Source organism: Vanellus vanellus, assembly GCF_965231255.1.
Source record: "Vanellus vanellus genome assembly, chromosome: 1".
Lineage (NCBI taxonomy): Eukaryota > Metazoa > Chordata > Aves > Charadriiformes > Charadriidae > Vanellus > Vanellus vanellus.
The window spans coordinates 149490465-149509321 of record NC_138905.1 but is presented as its reverse complement, the minus strand read 5'-3'; the positions used below and the strand labels follow the sequence as shown (position 1 = coordinate 149509321).

At 44.2% G+C, this 18857-nt stretch overlaps 1 protein-coding gene across 1 annotated transcript in view; it reads left to right on the top strand.

Moving 5' to 3' along the window:
• The window catches only part of AFF3 (ALF transcription elongation factor 3), a gene marked incomplete at both ends in the record, with an annotated part of 333261 nt that overhangs the window by 280068 nt on the left and 34336 nt on the right, over window positions 1–18857 (top strand). The window contains 3 exons of the mRNA XM_082488937.1: window positions 5854–6019; window positions 14988–16040; window positions 18625–18749. Of these exons, the coding sequence (XP_082345063.1) occupies window positions 5854–6019; window positions 14988–16040; window positions 18625–18749 (1344 nt within the window). The remainder of the gene's footprint in view (window positions 1–5853; window positions 6020–14987; window positions 16041–18624; window positions 18750–18857) is intronic.

The window sequence follows — 18857 nt, the reverse complement described above, 5'->3', positions numbered from 1 at the left end:
GGACTCTGCCAACAGGGCTCCTTTAAACCGTGGAATATGTTTTCATCACTGAGGTTGAAATATCATTTCAGAGTCTTGGTCAGATTTACTGTTTGATTTAAATCAGTGTAGCCTAATTGAAGTCAATGGAGCTATGACAGTTTATACCAGCCAAGGGATGGGTGTCTGTTTCAGAGTACTGTTTTCCCACCATTGGCCTTGATCTTCCAGACAGTGATAGATTTTCTGGGTATTTCAAGTACTGCAAGCATTCATACAGTCTTTCTTCGGATTTTCTCCAATGCCTGTGACATCAACAAATTCAGATCACTTTCTTCCTTGTTTACCTCTCGATATTGACAAAGTGATGCCTAACAGTGTTGTCTGTTTATTCAAGTCAGCTCTTCACACTAGTTCCTCTTTCCTATGGAGAGTCTGGGCCACTTATGGTTGCACAGTGCTTGGAGCGTGATACCGTAGGGTGAGATTTAGAAGAAAAGTAGTTTAGATGATCACATCTATGCAGATGACAGTGGTTAAGTATTGTCTCATCTCCAGACACAGAAACAAATACAGCAGATAGTGTCTGATAGTGTTACTGAACTTTTTGATAAGAAGGCTCTGGGTACAATTCTTAAAAAGTGAAATTGCATATGCCGACTGTACTCCAAAATTGGAAGCATGAGCATTTGCATAGTCTTTTCTTCAAGGCCCAATTCTCCCTTGCCTTGCATTCTTGATAATTATTCATACCTGCGTAAAGTAGGAATAAAGTGCCTTCAAACTGTAACGCAGGGAAGAACTGGGATCACAAATTTTTCACCACAGGAGGGATTTTTCTCTTTTGAATCCTTCTAATATTGTTACCAAATACTTGCAGTTTGGTAAAGAACTGCATCTGTTTCACTTGTACCTTGATCAGACATCCATGCTGTCTGCCTTTGAAACATTGAGACTGAATTCCTGCAACGCAGCATATGCTTAGCTGCCTGGGAACTTCTTGACTTCTTGTGGCCAATGCTGAACGCCATGATTTATTATCATGGACAGTAGCGCAGCTGTAAGCAGCAGATAGGACTCAGATCCGGCATGATTAACCTCAAAAGGTCTCCTGAGGGCCACTGAGGCAATCTGATTTGGGAATCTCTCTCCACTGACTGAAGAGCAAATGCCTGCACCTTCCGCCACAAGTATTTAAACCACCTCGGTGCTGCTTAAAGGCTGGCCGTGGCCATGCAGTCGGATAAAGCTAATAATTGGTCCCACCATAACTGACCCCTCAGGCTCCTCCAGGGATTGATGTGACTACCTCTCAACTTGGATCACAAATTAATTTGAGCAGGGAAGAACTATTAATCTCCCCAAATCACTGTGTCTCTAAACCTGCACATCTGAGAAAAATTGAGGCTACAAGGTATCTAGCAGTTTTTCAGAGGAGGGTGACTTGTTCACTAGGTAGTGCTGGAAAATAGGTTGTTGGAGACTTGCATGGTGTTTAGGTGCCCAAGTCCCACGTAGCCAGGATGATGGGAGACATCTGATCAGAAAGTTCAGATGGTCTGTTGGTTATTAAGTGATCTTATTGCTGAACTTCTGGAAATTTTACAAGGTATTTGCTCTCTCTCCTGCATGTTCTGATCAAGGGCTTTTGTCCTGGTTTCAGCTGGGAAAGAGTTAATTTTCTTTCCAGTGATTGCTGTGAAAGGACTGTCAATAATGCATATTATTGGTGATGTTCATACTTTTCAATGACTCTTTTCAGCTTCCCTTAGAAGCTGAGAAGAAGCATAGACAGAACAATGGAACAGCCAATGGAATATTCCGTACCATAGACATCATGCTCACTATAAAAATGGGGGTTGGCCTGGGGTGGACGGGGGGACGGGGGGGCGGAATCTGCCATCACTGCTTGGGAAGGCACCAATTCAATGGGTGGTGAGAGCAACTTGTGTCATTATTATTGTTACTGTTATTTTCCTCTTCTGTTCTTGTTCTATTAAACTGTCTTTACTTCAACCCCAAAGTTTTTTCCTTTCCCTTTCCCTTCCTTTTCCCCTCTTCTCCCTGCCCTTCTCAGGGGAAGAGGGAAAACTGTGCAAGTGGCTGCATGGTCCTCACTGCCAGCTGGGGTTAAACCACAACAGCTTTAAAGAAAAGTGGTTCTTACCCAAATTGTTGTTTAATTGCTTAAAATAAAAATATCATATCTATGATGTAGTCATTAATTCTGGGGCATAAGCCACTAGCAAAATATGCATGAATGTTATGTGTCACAGTCATTAAAATGTAAATCGGTCGTTTATTTTGACTGCATGAGCTTGCTTACATACTTTAGAAAGAACAGTCCAAAATGGAAGTCACCAATTTAAAATAATGGTCGTTTTTTAATAAGAATGCATGAAGAAACACGTAACTGTTTTCACCCTGGTCACTATAATATAATGAGGATCCTTATACGAATATGCTATATTTAAAAATGGAAAAGGTAGAAGGGGGACAGGAGACTTCAACAGTATCAGCAAAAATGGGAAAATATTGTAATGTTAAATTTTTGTAGTATATTGGCTACCATTAGAGCAGCAAACTTAGATTTCCAGATGTTTGTGAAGAGTCCAACAGTTATATTTTATATCTATGGCTGTAGTAACAATTCCTATTCAGCAGCCTAGAAAAACATTTCCTGTCACAACAGGAAAGAAATATTACCGTGGGGTTTTTTTCTCCCTCATCCCCTATATAGCAATTCTGAATACTTCAGTCAATGCCAAACAAAAATGATGGTTTAAAAATTAAAACCACAGTCACTAGGGGCAGGACATAAATGTGCAGATGTTTTGTGATGTTGAAGAACTTTTCAGGCAACAGTCACAATGCTGTTTTGGAGAGGATTGGAAATCCATCAGAGTCGGACACTGTCAAAAGCATTCCCTAAGCTACACTGTCAGAAAAGGCAGTTACCTTTTCATATTCCCTTAAGAAAAAAAAAAAAAAAAGAAGAAGAAAAAAAATCAAACCCAGAAAACCTACTCAAAATGGCCTTTGTATAGCTCTCACTATTTTATTAGCAAGGGATTGACTGTAACCTGTTAATATAAGTGAGCAACTTATATCTAGAGTTTGCTGGGCAACAAGTGGAAAACTGCATTGTCCCAAAGCGGTGCACAAAACATCAATTTTCCTTCTCCACGAAGGAAAATTCTTACAAGCTTATAAGCTGTTTCTCTTTCAGGCACCTCAGTGCCTTAATGCTGTTATACAAATGGCTGCCTGAAAATCTTGTATTTACTACACCTACCTGGCTAGACAAAGAAACATCATGAATAACAGCAAAAATAGCAAAGGGCGAGTTTTTGAAGGCACTCACTGTAGTCGGTACCTTTAATAGCTATGCATGATGACAGACCTCTTGCCTCCCAAGACGTGGCAGGCACTTCTGCGAACATGCGTGTAGCGGCCAGCCGCCCTGCCGGAGCGTGAGCTTTTACTGCTGCCTCTCTCTACCGCCTGACGGTTACAAGGATGGAAACACGGGTCAAAACTGTAAACGGCTCTCAGCTCCTCCCTCTCCTGTTTATTTTACTTGCTTTAATTAGTGAGGTGAGATCACAGGTGAGGCTTTCTGCACTGCCTGGCCCCGCTGTGCATCGAAGGGTGCAGAAAGCTCTCCAACAGCGGCACGATGAAAGCCATGGGCAGCTGTGCCGCTTCCTAGCAAAAGGCAAGGGGTGTAGCTATAAGTAAAGGTGATGTGGTGGGAGTACTGGCTTGTGCAAGACAGATGGTCCAGTGGGAAAAGGTTGGCATATGCTAGGGGAAGCAGGGATGGGGCCAGGAAGCACGTGGCCGTGGGGAATCGTGGAGTTGAAACCACATCTCTGATGGCCTGGCCTCTTTTCAAAGCCCCAGAAATTGCCTGTCATATGTGGCTGGTGTCAGGTGTCAGGTACCAGTTTCCCGAATGGAAGGCACCATTAGCAGGTAAAGACAATTCATTAGGTGCAACATAGCAGAACTGTAATTAATTATTAGACATTATTTCTCACAAAATGCATCTCCAAGATCACGTTGCATTAGCCACAATACTGGACTGATGGAGCATAAATATGGGTAATGATAAACACCAGTGAATGGAGTTGGGAAGAGACGGTTATTAGGGTACTGGTGTGCTTCATGTGGGGTTTATTTAACAGTCTCATTAATGATCTGGAAAAGGAAGTGAATAACCATTTAATTAAGTTTGCATTTAATACTAAATTAGAAGTTGCTGCAGACACCTCCGAGGGCAGAGAAATAAATCAAAAGGAGCTAGAAGCATGTGTGGTAAAGAAGAAAATGAGATCTGGTATGAAGAAAAAAAGCAAGCTAATCTCTCTGCAAGGAAATAATCTAAAAAGTAGCTATCAGTGGAAGAATTCTGGAGAAAGCAGTGTTGAAAGAGCTGTAGGAGTGTTAATGGACTATATATTCCATCACAGCTCGGGTATATGTTTACAGAAGCAACGCATCAAGGAGCAGGAAGGTAATAGCCCTTCATTGTAGGGCTCTAGTGAGAACCCATCTATAATGCTGCGCTCTGTTTTGGGCATCCTGTTATCAGAGAGATATAGACAAATTGGAATGAGTTCAGAAAAGAGCCATAAAAATGATCCCATATCCCTGGAGATAATGACTTATGAAGAAAGATCAGAAGAAGTAAATGTGTAAGGCCTTGTCTGAAAGATGACTGAAGTAGGGCAGGAAAACAGTCTTCAAATACGTGAAAGCAAAAAGGGAGGAGGATAATTTATCATAGTAACTATTAGTAATAGGATGAAATAATAAGTAACAACAATAAATTTAAAAAGGGCAACTTCAGGTTGAATGTAGGGAGAAATTTCTGACAGTGGAATTTGGGTTAGTTTGCAGAGAAGTTTCCCAGGGGTAAACGTAAAAGCTGCATTCAAGTCATTTAAAATCAAATTGGACAACTCACTAGAAAATGCACCCTGCTATAGGGAACAATTTTCCATTGCCTGGGGAATAAGCTGGATGACTTAATAGGACATTTCACACTCAAGTCTTTATGACTGTGATATTTTTAATATGCATGGTCAACTATTTCAGGAAAGTATACATTTCTTCTGCTGTCAGGCCTGATAATGCAAACACTTGCATGCAAACATAACTTTTAAGAAGGCAAGTAGCTCTGCTGACAGCACTGCACTGCTGACATGCAAAAACACAAGCCTGAGCTCTTCAAGTTTTTGCAGGATCAGAGTCTTAGATCTTGCAGTTGTCAATATCAAGATGGTATACACGGGTAACCACATCATTTACGGGTAGGTGCAGAACAAAAGATGGGGGTCAGAAGATCCAGTGAGGATGTATTATTGTTGTTGTTATTATTATTGCTATTGCTATTACTACTTACAGCTGACTGGTACTTTGTGTGGAGTTCAACTCTGTTTCCTAACCATTCACCTTTTTCATCTCCTGCTCTCACCTCTGTGCAGAGTGTTCATTAGACTGTGTAACACTGCTTTCTATACTGGTTTTTAACGTTTGATATTTTTAATATATCCTAAAATGTCTGTTGGATGAGAAAAGAGACAAGCTGAAGTGCAAATTTCACCCTCCCTCAGATGATGAAGAGATGACAAAGGCTATGGATTTAAATTGATATGAGGGTGACCCCATATTCCCCCCCCCCCCCCCCATTATAATAATGTCATGATGAACTCACTTCACCATTCATTAGCGGCAGAGACAAGCTCACAGGCATTCGGATAGGTACGCGCCCTAAAATGCCATGGTTTTTACATGCGGGTTTTTTCATGTTCTTGTTTTCTTCTCTTCCCTCTCCCCTCCCCGGTGGGCTGTGTGTGGGGCTGGCAGCCTGGTGGTGCCACCGTCCAACGCCCGAGCCTCGGGACTCTCCAGCAAGGGGTCGAGCAGCAGCAGCTCCAGTGAATCCGAGACCAGCTCAGAGTCTGACTCAGAGAGTGAAAGCAGCTCCAGCGAGAGTGACGGCAGCAAGCCCTCGCATTACTCCAGCCCAGAGGTAAGGGCTTCTGCTCTTTATTATTTAGGGCAGAAATCCGTTATTACACCCACTCAGACCTTCTTCCAGCCAAGCCAACAAAAGGAGGCTGTGGGGAGATGCACAAAAAAAAAATGGAAGAGAAAAGCCCAGGGATCCTCCTCCTGGCATGCTGTGAAATGCAAGTGGCAGGGGATCCTGGGGCAGATTAAAGCATTTGAAACAAAAATGAAGAAGGAAATAACCCTGTGAGATTTTCCTCAAATTGGAGATGAGTGGAGCGCCTTGCAAGGCTCACAGCTTGCTTGAAGTTTTATGCAACTCTGCCTCCACAGCAATGGCTTGCGTAGTGCCTAAGTCCTGATGTGGGCTCCCAGCACTGCAGGGGAACGAAAGGCTTCCCTACACAGGGGAGCTATTATAAAATCAGTTTGAGGGTGGATTTTTAAGCAAAACAGTTGTTTTTCACTCACGCACCTCTCTCACTTCACTCTCTAAGTGAATTAATCTCTGCTACTGCTGCCTTTGTGTGATTTATTTTATTCCACCTCCAAAATGGACTAAACTGAATTACTCACGGTGCAAAACATTAAGCCCGAAGTTGTCATCTGGAAAGCTAGTACTGAAAATTTCCACATGTAGACAAGCCTTAGCCAAATTACAATTAAGCTGCCAGTGCTCTGCCACCTTCTGCTTTCACCTCTGCAGAGTGCTCAACAGACACGACAAGCACGACAAGGCTGCTTTTTCTGCTCTGCTTTTCTACCAGGATTGCTGTTTTTACATGTTTTGGTCAATATAAAACCATGAATTCCACAGCCACATCACACACATTAATGTATGTAAAAATATTCAAAAATCTAGCGGCAAGATTGTAAACACACATGAAATACAGTCAGTGTATTTTCCTACTCCACATAAAGCATCCAATCACCAGACTCCTCCCCACAAAACTATGCCTCCCCTATTCGCTCACCCTGAAAAATTATCCTGAATGACCAGCAAACCTTTCCTCATCTTTTGCTCGGTTCTTTGGGGGACCATGTTTCCTATCAGGCAAAATGCATCACTCACAGAAACTTCCTTAATGTATTTTTCTCAGGTTCTGTCACTTTTTTTTCCTTATTTAACACTTCCTTTCTGTCTTTCCTTCACAGTACTTTCAGATCCATTTCCAGTAAATTTTCCTCTCACTTTGTCTCTTTCCGAAATCTCTCTCCCTGGTTCTCTTTCCTTTCGTCTCTATTCTCTTCCTGCCAGACTCTCTTTCCCTGTTGCCCTCCCTGCGCTACCCCATGTCTTATTTCCCATTCTGAGCTCTCTCATCTGACCTGTTAAGACCTTGTTCTCTCTCTTTGCCTAGTTCCCTGCTGGAATTAGTGCAGAGATCTCGTGCTCGGTCTCTCCTCTCCCTGCGGGATCTCAGAAGGTAGAAGAAAAGGGATAAAGAGAAGAAAGAGAAGGAATCATTGTTGGGGGGAAGGAAATACGAGATAAAAAGAGGAGAAGCATAGTACCCAGGAAGAGGGAAGTGTTTACTATATAGGCAGATACCTATGCTGCTTGGACCTGAGAGCTGCCATTCCTCAGGGAATGCAGGAAGTTAATTAACTGAGGCAGGTCATGGACTTCATGAAGTCGAGCAAGGGACTGAGAGGCATGGAAACGTGGAGGAAGTGCCTCCTCTTAAGCATTTTATACATATCCTCTTGAGATCCGTGGAACTACTTTTGTACAGAGCCTGAGTGATCATTGTCACGAAACAGCTGCACTGCTCCAACAGATTGCTTGTCTCTTTGCATTATATTTGTGTGGCTTGTCTTCTAGGACATGCTGTATGAAACATGCTTATACAAAAATGTAAATGACTAAAAGTGTGATGGCTGCAGTGGTTTTCATAGGTCGTGCCTTGATGGGATATGGGAGAGGCCACATGTGAATAGGGACAGGGTGTCCCAGGGAAGTAGGATACCTGTGCTTTCCCCAAGGGCCAGTGCTTTCCCACGCCCATCATATGACTGATGTTCAAAATATGTCTATAAGATGTCTCTGACTGGAAGTCCTGTCTGGTTTGTATTAATGCTTTAACTTACACTTATGCACCCAGTGAAGCCATCTTAGAATCACAGAATCATAGAATGGTTTAGGTTGGGAGGGACCTTAAAGACCATCTAGTTCCAGCCCCCCTGCCATGGGCAGGGATACCTCCCACAAGACCAGGTTGCTCAAAGCCCCATCCAACTTGGTCTTGAACCCTTCCAGGGATGGGGCCTCAACAACTTCTCTGGGCAACCTGTTCCACTGCCTCACCACCCTCATAATGAAAAATTTCTTCCTAATATCTATTCTAAATCTACCCTCTTCCAGTTTAAAGCCATTCCCCCTCGTCCTATCACTACATGCCCTTGTAAAAAGTTCCTCTCCAGCTTTCTTGTAGACCTCCTTCAGATACTGGAAGGCAGCTATAAGGTCTCCCCAGAGCCTTCTCTTCTCCAGGCTGAACAACCCCAACTTTCTCAGCCTTTCCTCATAGGAGAGGTGCTCCAGCCCTCTGATCGTCTTCGTGGCCCTCCTCTGGACCTGCTCCAACCTGCTCCTCCATGTCCTTCTTGTTCTGAGGACTCCAAAGCTGGACACAGTACTCCAGGTGGGGTCTCACAAGAGCAGAGTAGAGGGGCAGAATCACCTCTCTCAACCTGCTGGTCACACTTCTGATGCAGTCGAGGATACAATTGGCCTGCTGGGCTGCAAGCATGCATTGCCAGCTCATGATGAGCTTCTCATCAACCAACACCCCCAACTCCTTCCTTTCAAGGCTGCTCTTCATCCATTCACAGCCCAGCGTGTATTTGTGCTTGATTGCCCTGACCCAGGTGCAAGACCTTGCACTTGGCCTTGTTGAACTTCATGAGGTTTGCGTGGGCCCACCTCTCCAGCCTGTCAAGGTCCCTCTGGATGGCATCCCTTCTCTCCAGTGTGTTGACCGTGCCACTCAGCTTGGTGTCATCGGCAAACTTGCTGAGAGTGCACTCAATCCCACTGTCCATCATTCTAAAGTACATGCCATGTTCTTACCCGGTAAATGGAGAGAGACAGGTCCTTGGAAGCTCTTTAAAGGGAGGACCTGTACACCTAAATTTAAGTAGTGGACTCAATGCCAGTCTTAAATTGAATATAATCTGTTGGATAAGATAGAAAAAGCAAATACATCTCTGCTTTTGCTTTAGCATACACTGATAAATTCAGGTACAACGAACTTGAGTACTCCAGCACAATGCTACGCAGGATATCCGTATTTCCAGGTTGGGAGTAACTTGATGTGGAAATCTGCAGACCATTATGAGGCCTTCATTCTTTTTTTTTTTTCATAATCTGAAATATTATATGCATATACTCAAAGATTTTTATTTCTAGGACAGTGTGCCTTCTGCATTTGAGGTTATACAGAAATTCACTTGCTGTTTCATTTCTTCTGTGTTTTTTCCTCATCTCATTTTGAAATCTTTCTCAGGTGTCTAAATGCAGTTGCTTAGAGTATAAAATCAGCGCATTGTAAAGCATACATATAAAATAGATTAGATGAATTGCACCCTAAAAGTGTCTGTTTCTTTCCATTGACTGTTTAGAGCCTGTAGTGACTAGCTCAGCTGTCTACACTTTATGTCTGCAGTAAACTAAGAATAATGGCTGAGCTAGAACAGGAGACAACATTCAGACTGGTTTCAGTGAGGTGGACAAATTAAGGTGCCTCAGACATTAATGTGAATAGTTACAGTTTTGTGGACTGCCAAACCTGAAATTATGAACAAGGGACTGAGGCTTCTATCTCCTGTTTCTTTGCTGAAGTCATGAATTCTTTGCATGATCTTAATTAACGTCATAAATGAGGACTCTGAAAAACAATGACATCTTGTCCTTGCAATTATTTCAGATGGTAGAAAAAAACCTTGGGTGTCAAGTCCATGGGAAGAGCTACATTTCAAAAGCTAAGAATTTAGTTTTCTTGTTCTTTGTTCCATTGAATTATGCTGCAGACCTTTAATAAGGCTGGTTAGACAACCAGGAGTTCCCACTACGCAGGGAGGACTAGGGGGGGAATTGGGCAGGAAGGATGTGGACAAGCCATCGCATGGGACAAAGCATCAGCGGCTAGTCAACAGTAAGCAGGCCAGAAGAGAGAGGTGTCCTGTCCTGCCCCCCGCCAGCCCCACACACCAGATGCAACGTCCTTTACAGCCTCTGCTGTTGTGACTAGTTCCCAGCCATTAAAGTTTTTTCCTCTTTTTCAAGGATTCAAATATACTTTTTGTCCATGCTTATTCCGCCATCACAGGATATACTCTTTCACCGCAAGTCCCCGTGTTGTGACTGACCAGGTCAAAACTGAAGTGAAGATTTGTAGGGTTATGCTCTTCCCCACCTTCCTCTCTCATCAGCAGAGAGCCACCTCCTGACCATTGTGCATCAAGTCTTTCAAGTGCCTGGACATCAATACCAGTGGCTGAGGAGACACTACTTGTGAATCCCTGCTGTTCCCTCAGATGCTGTGTGGCATTAGCTCTCTTCTCTTTAGCTTGGAAAACAGGAACAATGTGTGTATCTAACAGACTAGCTAACTGGTGAGCGTGCTCCTGTCACCTCACCAGCCTTTCTTCACTGATAGATTTCATTAGGGAGACAGGGGAAGGAGAGTTGTAGTTTTAGGGCTGGGAGTGGGAGGGGTATGTATTCTCTATCATCTGTCTCGTTTTCCAAAAAGTTTTTGCTTCCGATCTTAACTGAAGCCATGATTCAATTTCCTGCCTGATACACTCGGAAAAAAAAAGAGATTCTATCACTAGACCAACTGCAGAAACTATCTTTACCTTTGCAAATAGGGTTCATGGGCTTTAGCTGTCCTGTAGACTATTTTTGGCAATAACTACAAACTAAACTCACCCTTCCCTCCAGAAAACTCTTTGTGGCAGGAGCCACCTCTTACAGTTTGTGTGTGCTGTGCCTAACACATGGGAATCACCAGTTCTAATTTGATAAAACGCTATCAGCAATGCTAACAGTAGCAATAAAGTAGTAATAGTAGTAAAAAATAATAATCCTCCTTCTCCTCCTCTTCTTCTTCATCATCATCATCATCTATGCCTTAAATACAATGAAAAGGCATCACATTTGTATGGGGATTGCCCTAAATGAAGTCTTTTACGGCGGGGCAGCACAAGCAAGTTATCGTAAGGGTAAATTAGTATGTGGATTTACAACAGGCTGAGTGTACTGCAGGGATGGCTGGTAGCTCAGTCCCACCCCACAATTGGTTAAGTACATTCACATATTATAGGCTATCTAATCTCTCAATGGAAGCAGTGTCATGCTTCAAGTTTACCATAGTATTAGCTACACCTTCCGTCCCTTTTTTTAATAACAAGCGTAGACTGACCCCATTACACTTCCACTGTTTAACAGCCCTTCACCCCAGAAAGTGTTTCTGGGTAATATTTTGACAAAGATTTCTTTTGGATGCATGCCACTTGTGGTTGCACTCTGGATGCATGCTCTCTGGTTGCACTTGTAGCCTTGAAGAAATCTGAGATATATAGATGTGCTGTGTGGGAGTCATCCCACCTAGATTTGGACACTTGTACTATAGATACCTACATCTGCTCATCACCTCAGCCTCCCCTTTACAGTCGGTGGAGAGGAATAGATGTTTTTAGGGCCCGGCTCATCAGGCCTATTTCAGATATCTATTTCAAGAGGGAACGTTTCACACCCTAGAAGAGTAGTCCACTGACTGGAGAAGGAACTCGTTAACTAGCTCAAATATAGGTGTCTATGTTGTGCAGATGAATCCACCCACAATTTTTAAGGAAGTGTATCGCATCCTTCTGTTTCTCGATGAAGCCTGGAACATGTGTACGCCTGTGATGCATTGGTCCCTGAAACTATCTTTGTCTGGTAAAGTTTCCTGGTTTGGGTTTTCATGCCCAACCCATATTTCATTGCAAGTCAGCTTCACCACAGATGGCTGTTATTCCCATTGCTACTGCCCATAGGGGCACCACCAGGTTTACCCCAATTAAAAACTGCCCAGTTCTTTTCAAGGCCTGGAGGGCAACATATTTCCACGACACAAAAAAACTAAGGAACAGAGACCCTTCTGCTACCTGATCACTCTGGATATATATTTGTATATATTTCCATCCTTACACGCTGCTGAAAATGTCCCACTGAGCAAACCAACTTTTCTTCCATAGAATGTTATGTGACCCACTCAGGGGGGTGGTATGGAGTGGAAAATTAGGGATTTTCTTTTTCTCCCACAAATAATTGCAGTTAGATATGTAAAGTGGACTGGCAAAAACTTTCAAGTTAATTTTCCCAATCCCTTTTTTTATTAGGCCTGCTCCTCATTCTTGGGATGATTTTCTTGTCTTGCAAGGTACCTTGTAAGTGATTTCAAAGTATTAGAGCAATCAATTGAATAAATTACTACCAAAAGGCATCACTCCTGGACACTGAAAATCTCAAATATTCCAAAACTGTATCAGGGCCCAAAAATACTGAGAAAAGTTTTAAAATTCTGATCTTTTAAATTTGGGTTCTTTTAATTTACCTTATGTGCTGCAGGCTTTTTGCTTTCAGCAGATGCATCTTAAAAGGTTTTCTTAGCAGACATTTCTTAACGGTATTTCAGCAGCCACAAGGTTTTGAATTTTTATTTAAATAATTCCCGGATGTGCATCTAAGCCCATGATTCTGAAAGCTGAGGTTTTAAGAAAAAATAACGAGTGTCCTGAAAGTCCTGACAGAATTAGTAAAGCTGACAACATTGCTGATCATTTTATTAGGCTTCATAGTTGGTTATAGGTTGGTGGGGCTGTAGTTATTCTGCCTAAATAGCAGACATAATACTGTGGGAAAGTACCACATTGCCAAGTTATGACACTGTAGCAGTTAATCACTGTTTTCTGCTGGTTTACTGTGTTCCCTTGAAATCCATATTTTGTGAACCACTGTTTTCAAGAATTACAAGGTACATAAAGAGGCAGAATGGGATGCAACAGAAAAGCTGGAAGCTTTTCTTGAACTTTAAAGCTGACCTATACTTATGGGCAGAGGTATACTTCTCTCCACATGCTTCTGATGTATATCCTTTTCTTAATAACACCTAAACAGGCTGCCCAGGGAGGTTGTGGAGTCCCCTTCCCTGGAGATTTTCAAGACCCGCCTGGATGCAGTCCTGAGTAATGTGCTCTAGGCAATCCTGCTTTAGCAGGGGAGTTGGACTAGATGAGCTCTAGGGGTCCCTTCCAACTCTGATGATTCTGTGATTCTGTGATTAAACAGTGGGAAGGCTTCCATGTATAGTGAACCTTTTACTATATGTCTAGTAAATTCAGTGCACAATGAACAGCACCAAACAAATCTATCTGTATTTTCATCAGCAATAAAAAAAGTGCTGTTTATTTTAGATAAAGACTTAAGAGTTGTAAAATTATATCTTCATCCAAGAGAAATACTGCCCATCCATTTTTGAGATTTACAGCTCAAGAAAGAAATTCCTCATGTAAGATATTAGGGAGTACGCTTAAGAAAAAGTAAACTTAAGGCAATTCAGCAAACAGCAAACTTCCCATAGGTGCTGGCTAGCTCGTTAATGAGTAAATTAGACACTTTTGCGAGAAGGAATATTTGTATCATATGAATTCCAATGCTTAACTTTTTTATTTATTTTAGGAGCCTTTGCTCCATGTAGAGTGAATACAACCCTCGGTGGGTGATTCTGGAGACACTATGCAGGAAACCTGTGTTGCCCTCAGGCAGCTATTTTAAATAAGGAGTTAAGTAAGAGACTCTTTTAAGTTAGAGACTGTGGATATTCTCTCTTGAGCAAACTTTCTTCCTGAGCATTGATGGTTTCCATGTTAGACTGATGACACACTTCTTGATTATTCATATGCAATAGCCTAGTGGATCAAACTTTGCTTCCAGTTAAGGAAATTAAGTGACTTCTCACATTGGCTTCTATGGCGTTAGGTTATGGCTGGCCACCTACTCCATCATTTATTTCTTTTGGGTTTTTTTTTTGCCTTTCCTCTTCATTTTATTACATTCAAATTACTGATAGCAAGAAGCACTAGAAAACACTTGCACGTTGTTCTGAAATAACATTGTCTGAGCTGTGGTTACATTTGAAATCATAATTATCCCACTTCTTCACTGTCCAAACACCATTATGTTTTAGATGCTGTCTTATAACTTGATCGTGTTGTGACAAGAATGAAGAGAAAAACTAACAGCCGCACAATACTCACAAAATGAGCACTTGACAATACCACCACAAAACAAATGTTTGTGGGATCTCACAGGATTGCAACATCAATAGCAGAGAGATTACACTAACCGCCAGGTTAGCCCTCCAGCTCCCCACTACATACCTCTTTGTATACTTTTAAAATACTTTTCATATTTATTGCAATGGCACAAGACACAAAATACATAGCCCTAGCTTTCCTACTAGGTATCCTCCCTTAGCCTCAGACGTACTCCTGCCTTGTTTTCCTCCCTTGTTTTCCTGTTTTCCTTGTTTTCCTTGTTTTCCTGTATTTCCTGTTTTCCTGCCTTGTTTTCCTCCCTATTCTTCAAATAGAAGAATATTTTCTTCTATTTGGAAACTTGGGAGCATTTCCCAGTAAAGCCAGTGCCAGTAACACTGCCTGAATCATCCTTAGAAATGATGAATCACGGAAGCCGTCCTCCTTCACAACCTCATTCAGAAACCAAAAATATCCCCACTTGCATGACATGCCCCACGACTCCTGTCCCACTGCACAGGGCCAGGGGATTGCCACAGTTTGGGGGTGGCTCCCTGAGCAGAGCAAAATCTCTGTGGTACCAGGAGGGACCTGGCATTTCGGTGTCCCTGAGGGAGCCCCCCCCAGCGAGGGCAGCAGGGTCTCAGCACTAAGCTAGTTGCCATCTGTTTCCCTTTCAGCCCGAGCCACCCTCGTCCAACAAGTGGCAGCTGGACAAGTGGCTGAATAAAGTCACCCCGCACAAAGCACCCATCCTGACCCACCATGACGGCACGGCGCTGGAGGCCCATGCCTACTACGGCCGTGTGAAGGCAGAGCGGCAGGAAAGCGAGAAGACCCCAGCCACCGGCCCAGCTGAGCATCGCAGCGGGGAAGGCCGTGCCACCACCACCACCACCACCACCGTCGGGGACGGACCGCGGCCCAGGACTGCCAACAAAGCCCCAGGCAGCAAGGCCAGCCGGCAAAAGTCACCCCCCGCTGCTGAAGGTGGGCCTCCAAGGAGGGCAGCGGGGAAGAAGGCACCACGGCGGGCTGAGAGGACCTCTGCTGGGGACGGCCCCCACTGCCCCGGGGCAGAGGAGCCCCCCGGGAGCCACAGCTTTCTGGAAAGCACTGCTGGTGAGGCGCCGAGGGCCCGGCCCAGCAGTGGCAGCGGCGGCAGTGGCTGCAGAGCCGGGCACCGCCGGGGGGAGCCCCGCTCAGCCGCGACCGGCGAGAAGCGTCGGGCCCGGGGGCCGAGCAAAACGGCGCCCAAATCCAAGGAGTTCATCGAGACTGAGTCTTCATCCTCGTCGTCCTCCTCTGACTCGGGCTCTGAGTCAGAGCGGGAAGAGCGCCCGCTGCCCAAGGCGCCAGCGGCGGCCGGGAACGAGCCGCGTGCCAAGGACGTGGGGACCAGCGCCGCTGGCAAACCCCACGGTGGCTGCAGTGCCTTTGGCTCCATTAATGCCAGGACTAGTAGTGAAATAGCAAAGGAGCTGGAGGAACAGTTTTACACCCTGGTTCCTTTCGGTAGGAATGAGCTCCTGTCTCCTCTGAAAGACAGTGATGAGGTAAAGTCGCTGTGGGTCAACATTGACTTGGCTCTTTTGTCCAGGATTCCAGAGCGTTTGCCTGAAGAGCCGCTGGCCATGAGCGCCGGAGCAAACCAGGTGGCCAGCCTCCCGCAGGGTAGTAGTGCTGACCCCCCCGCAGAGAAGGGTTTACCGAAATCTAGAAGGAAACGCAAGGTGAGTTTCGGGGGGGCCGATCAGTGCGGGTAGGGGGGTCTCCGGCAAGTGAGAAGCAAACATCGCTTGCACCTGCATCCAGTGCTCAATGGTGGTGTTTTCTCCAGTCCAGTACTTCAGAGCTGGGGTTTGTCCCCACTGGCCGCGTAGGAATCAGCCAAGCCCCAGGGAAAATGCCATCCCAGGAGGTGATGAAACTCCTGGCCACGAGGGATCACAGACGCTTGGAGACAGCGTTCACTGCTGGCACGTGGTTTTCCATGCCTTAGTGAAGGCACTGCCGTTTTAGTAGGATAGTTTTCTCTCCTGAGGCTTCTTTCAAAACCTGAGCGCTTGGAGGTGATGCTTAGGTCAGCAAAGGGATGACTATCAGCTATCATGTCACGGTCTGCACGGTATCACTGCATGTATGGAAAAAGGAGAGGTGGCATCTTTTTTGCCCTCAGATTGTCAACAATAGCCAAACCTTTCAGTCCCAGCAGACAGCCCTGGCTTCATGGGGGATGCACTCGCAGAGACCTGGGACCTGCCTGGCTCTGCAACCTGCCTGGCTCTGCAACCTGCCTCCCTCGCACGCCGGTAGCCCCCTTTTACCTCAAGGCTCTCAGACAGTTGTAGAACTGGGAGTGTAGTCCATTATCCGCCCCCTCCCCAGCAGCACCATCACAGCAGCCAGGTGGGCACAGCCCTCTGGTCACATCCACCCCTCCACCCTGCCTCTCCCACACGCTTTCTGAGCCGCCAGTGGTGCCAAGGAGAAAGCCCCCTCCAGCCCATGGCCAAAGCTATCCACCAAAGAGGCTTTCTGGTCCATTTTTAGTGATCTGACCCCAAAAGTCACTCTGAACTAGAATTGCCATCTGCCCAATTTTGGGACGGTTCTACTGTGCAGTTATCTGTCGCCCTCAGAGCTACTGTACATGTGCAGATTAATCTGTATAGTTCTGAGGATCGTTTATCTAAAGCAGTCTTTCCATTTTATCTTTTTGCATTTTCTGGTTCTTTTTTTAGTATCTGAAAGGTGGCAACCCTGCTCTGGCCACTGGGAGAGCCATAACAGAGAGCCCTGATAAGCTTTGGGACGTGTTTGTCTGCATTTTCTTTAGGAAGTAGCATGGAAGTAATTGCACAGTACAAAATGATGGGGAACAGGTCAAGAATGAGTGGCAGAAGCAAAATATTTATGTTTTAAGCCATAGGAGATGCTAGTGTGATAGTGCCAGGCTGCACACCCAGAAGGAAACAGAAGGACACGATAGAAGAGCAAAATAAATGCAGTCATTCTAGAAATGCTTAATCTGACTTTCTGTCGCACATATTATCTTTTACTCTTCTGTCTTAAAGCACTGCTGTTGTTGGTGGTTTTAGTGATATAATAAATACAAGGCATTCCTGGAGTACCAAATTGCCCCTCAGCCTGGAATAAGACCCTCAATGGGGCAGCTGCTATGCAAACTCAGAGTATGTGATCCCTCTTCCCAAAATACTTCATGAATAAAACTAATAAGAATGGATTATCAGACACAACTGCAAAATTAGAAGGAGGTCTTTTTCATTTCCACCTCTGTCATGATCTCAAGAAGATGGGCAAAGTAGAGACAGAGAAAGATGTTTAGGCGCTGAGGTGCAAGATCTTCAGTCCTGTGGAGTGTAAGCTACAATGTTAACCCCATAGCAGCAGCAACACTGGCAGTGGACAGCACAGAAAATGTTGTTGCCATGAAGCAAGGCAATAAATACAGCAGAATCAACATATAAGTAAAACTCAGACAGCACTGGAAATTGGAGAAGTGCTGGAAGTGGAAAAAGAATATGGACTTTGCAGGAGGTTGGTAAAGAAGAGCCGTTGGGAGCCGAAGATAGAACCTAAGGAACATAATACGAAATTAAACAGTGGCAGGAAATATTGGCTATGTTCATACTAGTAGGCAAGATAGGGCCAGGGCACAGTCCAAAGTGGTGTCACAGTCATCCACTTTGTTAACTGTTAGCATGCTTGCTAATGTGGTTCTGGCCTGGGTTAGCTTCTATTCTTCCAGACAGTGTCTGGTCCTCGCTCAGGACTGGACTAAGGTCCCTTCCCAAAAGACAATCTGAATGTGGCATACCCTGCTTTGAAGAAGGAGCGAGATGAGTGCATGGGTTTGGGCTGTGCCATGCCAGTTGGCCTCAGGACCAGTTGCTGATCTGTTGTATTTACTAGTATAAGCATCATGACTGATGCCAAGAAAAGAGAGGGAGAGACAAAAGAGGTATGAGGTTTAAGGAGTAGGTAAAAGAAAAGTGCACACGAGACGGGCAACGAGGGCAATACAAAGAAAAAATATGCCAAGGTGCAAGTCAGGAAGTGGTAGAAACAATTCAAGTTTTATATTCTACTCCTTTGTTTACGCACTGCCTCTTTAGATTTTATTTTTTTAAGACATGGACCAATCGCCTCTGATCTGTGTTAGGTATATGCTCAAAGAAAGTGTCATCATTAATACCGAAATACCAGAAAATACCAGCCCCTGACTTGTTGAAATACTTTTTGATCTGTAATAAATCCAAAACCGACAAGATTATTATTTTTCTCTTCATACAGTGTGAGAATGAGGAAGAGTGCAGAGATATCAAGAAGACTCACTTAGAGCGAGAGAGTTCTTCACGATTAGCTGCCTCAGCCCACAGCATCACAACAGCAAATCATTGCAATATGAATGAAAATAGGTAAGCATTTTCCTTCTTATTTACCACTGAGTCGTACAACTAGTTGCAGTTTAATGCTGTGTGTTATTTTTTCCTTTAATGGGATTTATTTTTTAATTACCACATTTT